The 12,378-nt window shown below is 39.0% G+C and overlaps 1 protein-coding gene across 1 annotated transcript in view; it reads right to left on the bottom strand.

Moving 5' to 3' along the window:
- Positions 1-343: 343 nt before the first annotated feature.
- C7H5orf46 (chromosome 7 C5orf46 homolog) overlaps positions 344-12,378 on the bottom strand; it is a 17,626-nt gene continuing 5,591 nt past the window's right edge. The window contains exons 2-4 of the mRNA XM_081826876.1: positions 9,488-9,623; positions 4,854-4,911; positions 344-565 (exon numbers count right to left, since the gene is read on the bottom strand). Of these exons, the coding sequence (XP_081683002.1) occupies positions 4,863-4,911; positions 9,488-9,623 (185 nt within the window). The 3' untranslated portion in view covers positions 344-565; positions 4,854-4,862. The remainder of the gene's footprint in view (positions 566-4,853; positions 4,912-9,487; positions 9,624-12,378) is intronic.

Raw genomic sequence — 12,378 nt, 5'->3', positions numbered from 1 at the left:
TTGGTTTTTAGTTTACCTAGCGAGGAGAGTGGGCTCAGATGTATTTGAAAGACTTTCCAAAAAGAACATATGAAGCTTTGAACTCTGAAACTTCATATATTTTTATGGGTTAAGAGTTTGTTCTTTGGAGTCAGGTTCAAATTCCCTTTCTGTCATTTCCTAATTCTGTGACTTTGGATGTGTTACTTTATCTGGGCATTAGCTTCCTTATTTTGAACCATTCTTTGGTTTTTCTGGCTAATAATAACTTTTGTATATTTTATTTTTTTTTTGGCATAATTAAAAACTTGAAATATGCTCAGGAAAGTTACTACTGCTACCAATAAAAATCTTCTCAGTTCCCTAGGATATGTGACCCCTAAGGAGACACATTTATTCTGATTTCTAGAGGTAAGAATGCAGTCAGGATGTTCAAAATAAGTTGGGTTTGGCTGAGCCAGGTCCTGAATCCTGAGAACTTGCTTGGAGCTCCTTTTGGGGCCTCTGTTCTGGAGGACTCATAAAGCAGAACTGGAAAAGCAGGATTGGCTGCCCTTAGGTTATTCTGGAGCCTTGTGGGTGTGTCCTTAGAAACACAAGCCAGATAGAGGGAAACAATTACCAACTAGAGAGGGTTTAAGAAAAATACAGAGTTTTTAATCTTTTCTCTAACATTTTTATGCCTTTGCACTTTAAAATGCTAGATGATTTATAATGAAATCAACTATAATACATATTTGATGAAATAAGCAACAACAATAAAAATGAAAATGCAAGGTATATGTGGCAAGAATCAGTGACAAGGATGAGGGGAGGATGCACACAGGTTAAACTCAGGGATAAAATGAGTAATCAGTTTTACTTTGAGTTTCTGGATAGGCAGGAAAAAAAAAATAAAAGAATAGACCATGCTAAATAAATCTTACAATGAGAAAAGAAGAAGCAGTTTTTAGGGAAGGCAAATTTTTTCTTTCTCTAAATTCAGCAAGAAACTTTTCCCATAAGACATCCTGGAGTGGATATTAAGTAATGTCACACCCAACTGCAGTTTTGCTCATCAGCAGCATGAGGATTTCCTGTTAAATGTATTTATTAGCCCCACCCCACCCCAAAATGTATTTATTCTCAGGTTCTTCTCTTGGAATTTCTGACTCAGCAACTCTAAACATGTGATCTAGTGAGTCCACAGTACATTTTTTCTTTATTCAAAACACGTAATTAGAAATTAAGAATTCGTGAAGTGCTTTCCCAATTTTTACTTGACAATAGACTGGTGAGGTTCATCAGATTTTTTTTTTAATACAAGAAAAGAAATGTATACCTTAAGACATCTAGTGACTTAAGACACTAGGGGACTTGAATCCCTGGGATTTATTTCAAGTGATGCTGGACAATAGGAAATAAGAGTTTAAGTCTATTAACATGAGGAAATTGTACCAATGTGATTGAGCAGAGGTTGGGAGGGTCTCAGATTGATTAAGTGTCCAACTATTGGATGAGTTGCTTTTGAGACCTTGCCCCTCTCTGTTAATCATCTGAGAATGTGTGTGCAAGTTCACCTTCTTTGTAAAGCCCTTTTAGTACCCACCCCCTCCTCCAGGCATGTCCCTTACCTCCTTTCAAGGCATGTCCAAGGCACTTTTATACATAACTCTATCATTTCCCTCCACAGTCCTGGGGGACACAGTGCTGAGTGATAGCCCAGACTATCACTATCAACTGCTCAATGGCTGGACATCATTATTTATCTTGAGAGTACTGGCAGAATCTGACACATAGTAGGTACAGATCAAATAAGCACTACGTCTGCCTTCAGCTCAGGTCATGATCCCAGGAGAGCCCCGCATCAGGCTCCCTGCTCTGCAGGAAGCCTGCTTCTCCCTCTCCCACTCCCCCTGCTTGTATTCCCTTTCTCGCTGTGTCTCTCTGTCAAATAAATAAATAAAATCTTTTTTAAAAAATAAATAAGCACTAAAGGGATATGTAAGAAAGGGGCATGTGTTATAGGAGAAAGGTGGGATATCTAGATATCTATCTGTTTATATGTCTGTCTTAATTTAGGAAATACCTAGAACTTCGGCCACATTTTCTGTACTGGAGAAATAGGCATTGCTGTGGTCATTTAATTCTAAAGTGGTGACTTGCTTTTGATTTGCTGCAGCAATTATCATACATGTGAAACTTTTAAAGCTACTTATTAAATGCACAGTCACTAGGGTTTAAAGAGATACTTCTGATCAAACCATTCAAAATTTCATCTTTGCCTTAGAGGCTTCCTTCTCTCTAGACCAATTTTTTTATATCCCTAAATTGAGCCATTCCTCACTGACCATTAGAACATCTACAATTGGTTCATGAATTCACTCAAAGTTTTTTTATATGGAATAAAAAAAAATTCTGGCATTAAGATCTGGAACAATTAAGTTCCCAAGATTTTTAACATTAATAAGGAGTAGAGTGAAACTCAAGGAGGCCAAGTGACCTTCACAGGATCACACAACCAATAGCAAACATGTTAGAATTTGAACTTCTTTCCTCTCTATGTCTTTCGCTCTTTCTACTCCTTCGTGGCACCTTGTCTGTTGGACATGTCTGTCTCATTGACAGACATGAACTGTTAGTATAGCACTCTAAAGATTCAGCGTGTGGGTACCAATGGGTGGAGATGTGTACCAGCAGCCTGAATGAACCAGCTAAGGGTTGGGACACTTGCAACAAGAGGTAAGTTGTTCTCTGAGAAGATGGAAATGGAAAATGCAAACCTAAGTGAATGTTCTTAGAAGCTTAGTTGGATTTGGGGTGAGAGTCAGACGTGTCTGGGTTGGGCATTTCTTGATTCCAAAGCCCAAAACTGATTTCTGTCTTTAGAAGCTTATGGAAAAGAGTGGGCTATGTTCCTGGGTAATATGATAGTAACCTGCTCAGCTTACGTTAATAACACCCGGGTTATAAAATGAAGGCAGTAGGGAAGAGGAGCATTCCCAGATCAGATATGAAATAGAAGTTAGGAAAGACCATGCTTCTTGGAGATGCATGTAAGGTAACTCAGTTAACCAAAGGGGTAGTGTTTTGTTTCTATGGGCACCTGGAAGGCATGTGTAAGATCACATAGCTTGCTCACTCTTTTCAACTGCCTCCTTCTACACTGTTCTTTGTTCTCCACTAGCACTACTGCTTAGTGATAGAATGCACACTCTGGAATCAAGCTGCCTAAGTTCAAATCCTTCCCTCTTCTCTTACTAACTTGCCAACGTTAGTGACTTGGTCACATTCCTTACTTACAAAATTAAAGAAGAATACCCATTTTTCATAGTGATGTTAGAATGAAATTAGGTACTACATATACAGCACTTAGCTTAATGCTTAAAACAGAGTATGTACTCAGTTCATGCTAGCTACTGATATAATAATTACATTCCCAGCTATATCATTTCTGTTCTTATATTTCAATATCCGTTCTCAGGAGAGAATAGAATAAGGAAATAGTGGGTGTTTCTGAGTACTCAAACCATATTGTTTGTAGTTACCCCTTATTTGTGGTTTTGCTTTCCACAGTTCCAGTTACCCACAGTCAACTGAGGTCTGGAAACAGATGATCCTCTTTCTGACATAATGTCAGAACATCAGTAGTAGCCTAATGCTGTATCACAGTGCCTGTGTAGTTCACATCACTTCATCTCATCATGGAGACGTTTTATTGTCTCACATCATCGTAAGAAGAGGAAAGGTGAGGACAGTATAGTAAGATATTCTGAGAAAGAGACCACATTTGCATAACTTTTATTAGAGTAGATTATTAAATTTCTCCTATTTTATTATTAGTTACTGTTGTTCATTTCTAACTGTGCCTAATTTGTAAATTAAACTTTATTATAGGTATGTATGTATAAGAAAAAGCAACGTATAGGGGCGCCTGAGTGGCTCAGTCGGTTAAGCGTCTGCCTTTAGCTCAGGTCATGATCCCGGGGCCCTGGGATCGAGCCCCGCATCAGGCTTTCTGCTCAGCAGAGAGCCTGCTTCTCCCTCTGCCTGCCACTCTGCCTATTTGTGCTCTCTGTCTCTCTGTCAAATAAATAAATAAAATCTTTAAAAAAAAAAAAAAGAAAAAGCAACGTATATAAGGGATTCGTACTATCCACAGAGTCAGGCATCCACTGGCATCTTGGAACGTATCCCTCCCAGGTAAGGGGGGGGACTACTATAAATCCAACTCCATGGGATTAGAGAACTTGTTAGTCTTTTCTCCTGGAATTAGGTTCAGCAAATCTCACTCTTCTCATGAGTAACTAATTGCACAATTGCATGGGCTCTTCTACTTAAGTGAACACAATCCCCTCATGTCATAGGTGCCAAGTGCACAAAGCAAGTGAGCAGTGTTGTGGCAGGACCAGGTCCCCTAACTCCCAGTGCTTATGTGTTTCAACCCACAGTTTGCCTCCTCTCTTAAGATAATCTGATTAGGGGGCGCCTGGGTGGCTCAGTTGGTTGAGCGACTGCCTTCGGCTCAGGTCATGATCCTGGAGTCCCTGGATCGAGTCCCGCATCGGGCTCCCTGCTCAGCGGGGAGCCTGCTTCTCCCTCTGACCCTCCCCCCTCTCATGTGCTCTCTCTCTCTCTCATTCTGTCTCAAATAAATAAATAAAATCTTAAAAAAAAAAAGATAATCTGATTAGGTCGGTGACTTTATGATGATAAAGAAAAAATACATGTATTTAAAATTAATTTTAAGAAACTACAGTAAAAATGAAAAAATACACCTTTTCTGCTTATAGGTAGGCACAGGGGTGCCCAAATTAATCAAATAAAATAACGCAGACCCCCCTTTTTTGTTCAATATGCTATTATTTTACTTGTAAATTATAAGTTAAAATCACCTGGGGAAGTCACTTTGCTGAATGTTCTCCTTCTTTATCATCAAATTCCATAAATCCTCTTGAAAAGAAAAAAAAGAGAAAAAATGAATTATGACTGAGATTGAACAAGAATGTTAGAATGATCACTAGGATGTCTTATAATGTTTGAGCCACAATTTTGTTCTGCAGATTTTCCTATGTCATAAGTTAATAAGATGCAAGACTTTCATAACAGTTTGTAGTTGCAAGCTATTTATGCACAATTATCTCTTTGAATCTGCCAGCAAATCTATTCATTAACTGTCTATTCATACATAAACTGCATAAGACAGATATTTTGGTATATTTGTTTAGTAATATATCCCCAGCATCTGGCATATAGTATAAATTAATAAATGTTTGAATTAAATAAATAATAAATAAATGGATAAATGAATGAATTTTTATTTCTTTTTACATATGAAGAAACTTCTAAAGCTCAAAGAGATTAAACAACCTGTCTAAATCACATAGCTGGTAAACTGCAAAGCAAAGTCTAAAACTGAGATGTCTAGAATCAGGAATTAATCCTAGAAGCACTATACTGTTGAAGGATAGGGTACACAGTAGCTGCTGGAAAGGTAAAATGATTAAAATGTGGCCTGTGAGAAGTTTATAGTCTAGTGGAGAAAATAGACACAATCAGATACAAGTAATTTAAAACAATGAACAAGTAATTTAAAACAATGAGGGGAGACAAAAAATTGATTGAAGGTTCCTACAAAGCATTAGGAAATCTGGAGTATGAATACCTGCAGTTTGTAATCATAGGGGTCTTCACAGAACTTGTCTTTGAATTGCACTTTAGAAATGATTAAACTTGCTAGGCAGACAAGTCTACCTAGCAAGGCCTTGCTGGCAGAGAGAAGAGCCATGTACAAAGATGTTGGGGGTTTATACAAACATGACCAGTTCTGAAACAAATCATTTGGTATTGGGGGCATCAGGTGTTTGACTTCAGGAATGAGATACGTTGATTAATAGATACACAGGCTTCAGGAAAGAACATTTAACTTCAGCCAAATGCATTTGTTCTGATTTTGAAGGCTATGGAAATTTACAAAAGGGTTTCAAGCATGGCAGTAATAGAACCCAACTTGTGTTTTTGTTATATAACTCTAATAGTAAGTAGAGGATGGTTTGGAGGGAGGACAGACAGAAACAGTGGAACTAATCATAAATCTAATAAAAAGAGCTCAGGAAGGAGGTGACAAAAAAACTCTACTAGGCCAGCTAGTCAGTGAAGTTGAAGAAAAGCATTGATACAGGAAAAAAATTAGAGGTAGAATATTCAGCAATTTGAGGAAGGTGTTGACAAGCAGGAAAGATCCAAGAAGACCCTGAGGTTTCTGGATTCTGGTGGGTGGGGATGTGATTCCTGAAATAAGGAACATGGGAGGAGGAACAGGTTTGTGGGGTGATGGGTTTGGGTTTAGACCAGTTAAATTTCAGGTATTGGTGGAAAACGTAGGTGTAATTTTCTAGCAAACAGTTAATCATTTCAGTCTGAAGCTCAGTAAAAAGAACACAATAGACATCTGATTTTGGAAGTCATTGGGTCATGAGTCAAATAAAAAGAATGAGAAAGAATGGTTAGAGGTAGGGAGAGAACAAGGAAAATGTCGTGTCATGGAAATTCAGCAGGTGAGGGGAAATTCACAAGGATTGGAGCCTTCTTGAGGGGTCAGAGGATTTAAGAATATGTATATTTTTTCAGAACAATGGTGACCAGAATCCAGTTTACACAGCTCTAAAGTAATCCAGAGTGGAGGAGGTGAGCTCTTCTATTCAATGTCCTGAAAGCACATATCTAGCATTTATTATGTGCCTGACACAGTACTTAGGTATCAGATATATTGGAGTAAATAAAGGAAATTCTCATCTTTATGAAATTCCCTCATTCCTGTCATTCTCTCTAATCAAATTTTGTCTTTTAAGGCTCAAATTGCATCTCATCCTTGCTATAAACACTCCCTTAAACATCCTGGTGTCAGTAGACAGCTCCATTCTCCAGAAATTACCTGTGATGTTTTACTGACATTTATCTTAGTTAGCATGTTAGTCATCACGGCATTTGCTGTGTCATCTTACCATAAGGACTGCAAATCTTTGAGAAGGGATTTACATTCTAGATTTTTCCTTCACAATTTCTGCCCCAACTTTGTATATACTAAGTGCTTAGAAACACTTCTTGATGGTCTCCTCCCATTCCCTATCCCCATTATATTTATGGTCTTCCCTTGGACAGAGAAAGGACAGCTAGATTTTTCCCTTGAGCAAGGACTGCTGTGTCTTGCTACAAAGATCCCTCAGGATTTCTCAGTCAAATTGCAGTAATGGGTTTTAGATCTGATCTCTAAGATACCTTTCCTTAATTAATCAATTCAACTATTTGCTGAGTGTCTCATTCAATCTATAAGGTACTGTGCTAGAGCCATGAGCTAGATAGACCTGATCCCTACTTTCACATAGCTGCATGACTACAAATAAATAGAGATGGTGATATATGTTATAACGACACTATGATAAGGTAAAGTAAGAGAGAAGAACTAGGGAATGAGAGAAGATAGTGTGAATAAGAGTGGTCATAGAACTGTTTTCTGAGGAGGTGACTTTTAGATGAGCTGTGAGACAAAGCACTAGCCACAAGAGAAGGAAAGAACATTTTAGGAAATGTAAGCAAGGGCAGAGAGCCTGAGATGGTTTTAAGCTCCAGAAACAGAAAGAACATTGTTTACTAATGAGGAAAAAAGGAAATGGTTGAAGTCGAAGTGCCATTCCCGAATCCAGAGCTGACAGCAATTGTCTTGTATTTCAGATAATGAGCTTTCAGGGTTAACAGAGGGAAAAAAAGTGTTATTTTATGTCTGGGGAATTCTCAAAGGAAGGAATAAAAAGAAATATTATTGCTTCAACTCCTTGCATTGCTATTGTTGTGCTTTGTAACAATGTGAATTCAACTGGAGTGTAATGTGTACTTTGTACATAATGGGTATTACTCTTGCTTCCTTGTCAGCTTCCTCCTTGTTTACATTAACAATCACTGAAACTCAACAGTTGCAAAAGCAACACCAATAGGAAAAATAACCATACAAAAATAAACATCTGTGAGTTTCAATAATTTGTGCATGAAGATGGCATGCAGAATCCTGCCCATCACATGATGATATATTGATTTAAGCAAATCAGAGATTACAACATGGCCCCTGATTACTTCTCTATAGAAGTGCTTCTTAATGTTATTAGTCATAGACCCCCTGGAGAATCTAAAAAAAAAAGTCAGAAACATTTCCCTAAAAAAAAAATGCTAAGATGCACATTTACACAAAATATGAATAAAAATTTAAAGGATATGTGGACCTTTAAGGGGAAGCCACGTAGTGCAGAGCATCTAATCAAGGGCTTTCAAAATTGTTGGGATATCAGAATCACCAGCAAGCTTGTTAAAAAGCATACCCTTGGGGCGCCTGGGTGGCTCAGTCGTTAAGTGTCTGCCTTCGGCTCAGGTCATGATTCCAGGGTCCTGGGATCGAGCCCCGCATCGGGCTCCCTGCTCGGCCGGGAGCCTGCTTCTCCCTCTCCCACTCCCCCTGCTTGTGTTCCCCTCTCTCGCTGTGTCTCTCTCTGTCAAATAAATAAAATCTTTAAAAAAAAAAATAAATAAAAAAAAAAAAAAATAAAAAGCATACCCTTAGCTTTGTCCTAGGAAGACACAAGATGAGATGAAGGAAACTTCATTTTGTACAAATTCTCCAGGGTTTCTAGACCACACTTTGTCAAACTGGGCTTTGGGGTCTATGAAGGAGAGAATTAGAGACAGAGGCTCAGTGAAGTGGAGATTGAAAGCACCTGGAAATTCAGAACAAATTGGATCTTGGAGAGCTGAAAGTAGGGAGCTTACGGTGGGTTGAATGAAAACAGAGTGAAGTAGAAGTGAAAATCAGAGCTGTGTAGATTGGAGTAAGATGTGTTAGGTGTTGGGCACAGGGGGGCTTGGAAGGAGGTAGAGAACCCTGGGAAGATTCTGGGCTGTATGCTCTGCCACCATGGCAATCCCTCATGATCAACACTCATATGAGAGGTTCTCTAGATTGTCTCTGAAGAGATATCAGCTACTCTCTCTGCTAACCCTCTTGAGTTTCTCAAACTAGAAAATAAAGGCAGGACTCATCACACCTCTCCCTAGTGCACACATCACTACTCACCACCTTCACCAAAGAATTACAGTGCCTGCACTGGGTGGGTCCTTTATTCTTTTAACTTTACAGATGAGAAAACTGAGGCACTCAGAGAAGGAGGGCTTTGCTCAGGGTCACCCAGTCAAGTAGCACACGTGGGGAGACCAGAACCTGGCCTTCTGTTCCCTGGTCCGGTGCTCTTCCTCCTTCCTACTTGATCCGGAGATAAAAAATTATGGAACCACTTGTTGGGAATGTGTACACTCCAAAAGAATTTAGGGAAATTCACTCAGATGCAAATATATCTTAAGGTAGGGCAATACTTTTCAACTCAAATAATATATTGTCATGCACAGTTTTGTTTCTTATTCATTTTAATACAATGTGGTCATTACTGACAGCGAACCAGACAAAAGCAAGGTTTGTCTCAGGGCTTACGTGCTCCTAGTTATGGAGCGGAGGATGAACTCCACTGCATTCTCAATGATCTCTGTGCCCAAGAGGTTTAGGAATTTTGGGAATTCTTGCTCTGGGTTTTTGTCTGAGTCATCTGGCTTGTGATCTGGTTTGTCATCTGAAAAACAGAACAGAATCTCAGGTGATTCTCAGCAATAAGAAAGGGAAGACTCTTTTCTTTGAAGGGAGCCCCTAGACCGCTTTGTATCCCCTCTTGTTAATTATACAGCCTGGTACAGTTATATTTATTGAACATTTAATGCCTGCCCTGACAAAGTCTTCACATGCATCATCTTGCTTATTCCTAAAAACAGCATATATCAATACTTACTTAGACATGGGTTTCTTTCTGATTGAGAAAATTGAAGCTCATGGAAGTTAAGTAACTTGTCCAGAGTTAAAAATGCCAGTGCCAGGATTGAAATATAGAATGCCCCCCACCTTTTAAAAAAGATTTATTTATTTATCTTAGAGAGAGAGTGTGAGAGTGAGTGGAGGGAAGGGCAGAAGGAGAGAGTCTTTAGCAGACTCCCCACTGAGCGAGGAGCCAGACACGGGACTCAATTCCATGAGCCTGAGATCATGACTTGAGACGAAATCAAGAGTCAGCCACTTAATGGACTGAGCCACCCGGCACCCCCAGAATGCCCATTTTAATGTATTTTTCTCCATGCAATCCCTGACCTGTTGTAATGATAATAATGATGACATAATAATGGGTAGCATTTGTTACACACAGACCTATGACAGACGATCTGCATGCATGGTCACATCATTTTATTCTCACAGCAGCACTATGAAGTAGGCAAAACTATTATCTCAAGCTAAAGGTCAAGAAGTTGAAGTTGAGAGAAGTTTAGGAGCTAGTGCAAAGCACAGAGTTAGTGAGTGGCCAAAATAGAGTTCAATCCCATGTCGGACTGGTATTAAAATCTGGATCCAAAAGCACTCAGTGCTGAACTGCATAGCCTTGTTCCCCACCCTCCCCACAATGGAAATACCTCTGTTTCTAAAATTCTCTAATTTTTCTACAGCAAACTTAGACTACTTATAAAATACAAGATATCAACAACAACAAAAATGAGCTGTATGGCCTTTGACAGAAAAGTTATGATCTAACCACAAGTATGTTATAAGATTGAAAGTAGTATAATAAGAATGATGGCAAGGAGAAATTCTATCACTTGTACATCATTTGGTAGTTCTGTAAATAATGACTTTACAAATGCCGTGTGATTTTACCCTTGACCATTCTTATAGGGTATGCAGTTCTTAGTTCACTGGACTAAGAAACTGAAAAGATTAAGTGATTTGCAGGGGTCTCACAAATAGTAAGAGAGGATGGAGTTCTCATACAGGAATTCAGTAAAGTGGCAGGATAAAAAATCAGTGCACAGAAATCATTGGCATTCCTATACACCAACAACAAGACAGAAGAAAGAGAAATTGAGTCGATCCCATTTACAATTGCACCCAAAACCATAAGATACCTAGGAATAAATCTAACCAAAGAGGCAAAGGATCTGTACTCAGAAAACTATAAAATACTCATGAAAGAAATTGAGGAAGACACAAAGAAATGGAAAAACGATCCATGCTCATGGATTGGAAGAACAAATATTGTGAAGATGTCAATGCTACCTAGAGCAATCTACACATTCAATGCAATCCCCATCAAAATACCATCCACTTTTTTCAAAGAAATGGAACAAATCATCCTAAAATTTGTATGGAACCAGAAAAGACCCCACATAGCCAGAGGAATATTGAAAAAGAAAAGCAAAGCTGGCGGCATCACCATTCCGGACTTCCAGTTCTATTACAAAGCTGTCATCATCAAGACAGTATGGTATTGGCACAAAAACAGACACATAGATCAATGGAACAGAATAGAGAGCCCAGAAATGGACCCTCAACTCTATGGTCAACTCATCTTTGACAAAGCAGGAATGTCCAATGTAAAAAAGACAGTCTCTTCAACAAATGGTGTTGGGAAAATTGGACAGCCACATGCAGAAGAATGAAACTGGACCATTTCCTTGCAGCACACACAAAAATAGACTCAAAATGGTTGAAAGACCTAAATGTGAGACAGGAGTCCATCAAAATCCTAAGGGAGAACACAGGCAACAACCTCTTTGACTTCAGCCGCAGCAACTTCTTCCTAGAAACATCACCAAAGGCAAGGGAAGCAAGAGCAAAAATGAACTATTGGGACTTCATCAAGATAAAAAGCTTTTGCAAAGCAAAGGAAACAGTCAACAAAACCAAAAGACAACCGACAGAATGGGAGAAGATATTTGCAAATGACATATCAGATAAAGGGCTAGTATCCAAAATCTATAAAGAACTTATCAAACAACACCCAAAGAACAAAGAATCCAGTCAAGAAATGGGCAGAAGACATGAACATACATTTTTCCAAAGAAGACATCCAAATGGCCAACAGACACATGAAAAAGTGCTCAACATCGCTCAGCATGAGGGAAATCCAAATCAAAACCTCAATCAGATACCACCTCACACCGGTCAGAATGGCTAAAATTAACAAGTCACGAAATGACAGATGTTGGCGGGGATGTGGAGAAAGGGGAACCCTCCTACACTGTTGGTGGGAATGCAAGCTGGTGCAGTCACTCTGGAAAAAAGTATGGAGGTTCCTCAAGAAGTTGAAAATAGAGCTACCATATGACCCAGCAATTGCACTACTGGGTATTTACCCCAAAGATACAAATGTAGGGATCCGAAGGGGTATGTGCACCCCGATGTTTATAGCAGCAATGTCCACAATAGCCAAACTGTGGAAAGAGCCAAGATGTCCATCAACAGATGAATGGGTAAAGAAGATGTGGTATATATATACAATGGAACAT

The sequence above is a fragment of the Leptonychotes weddellii genome, chromosome 7 (assembly GCF_054177405.1).
Source record: "Leptonychotes weddellii isolate Sample4059 chromosome 7, ASM5417740v2, whole genome shotgun sequence".
NCBI classification, from domain to species: domain Eukaryota; kingdom Metazoa; phylum Chordata; class Mammalia; order Carnivora; family Phocidae; genus Leptonychotes; species Leptonychotes weddellii.
Note: the sequence above shows the minus strand (reverse complement) of the source record. Positions and strands in the feature narration are given on the sequence as shown.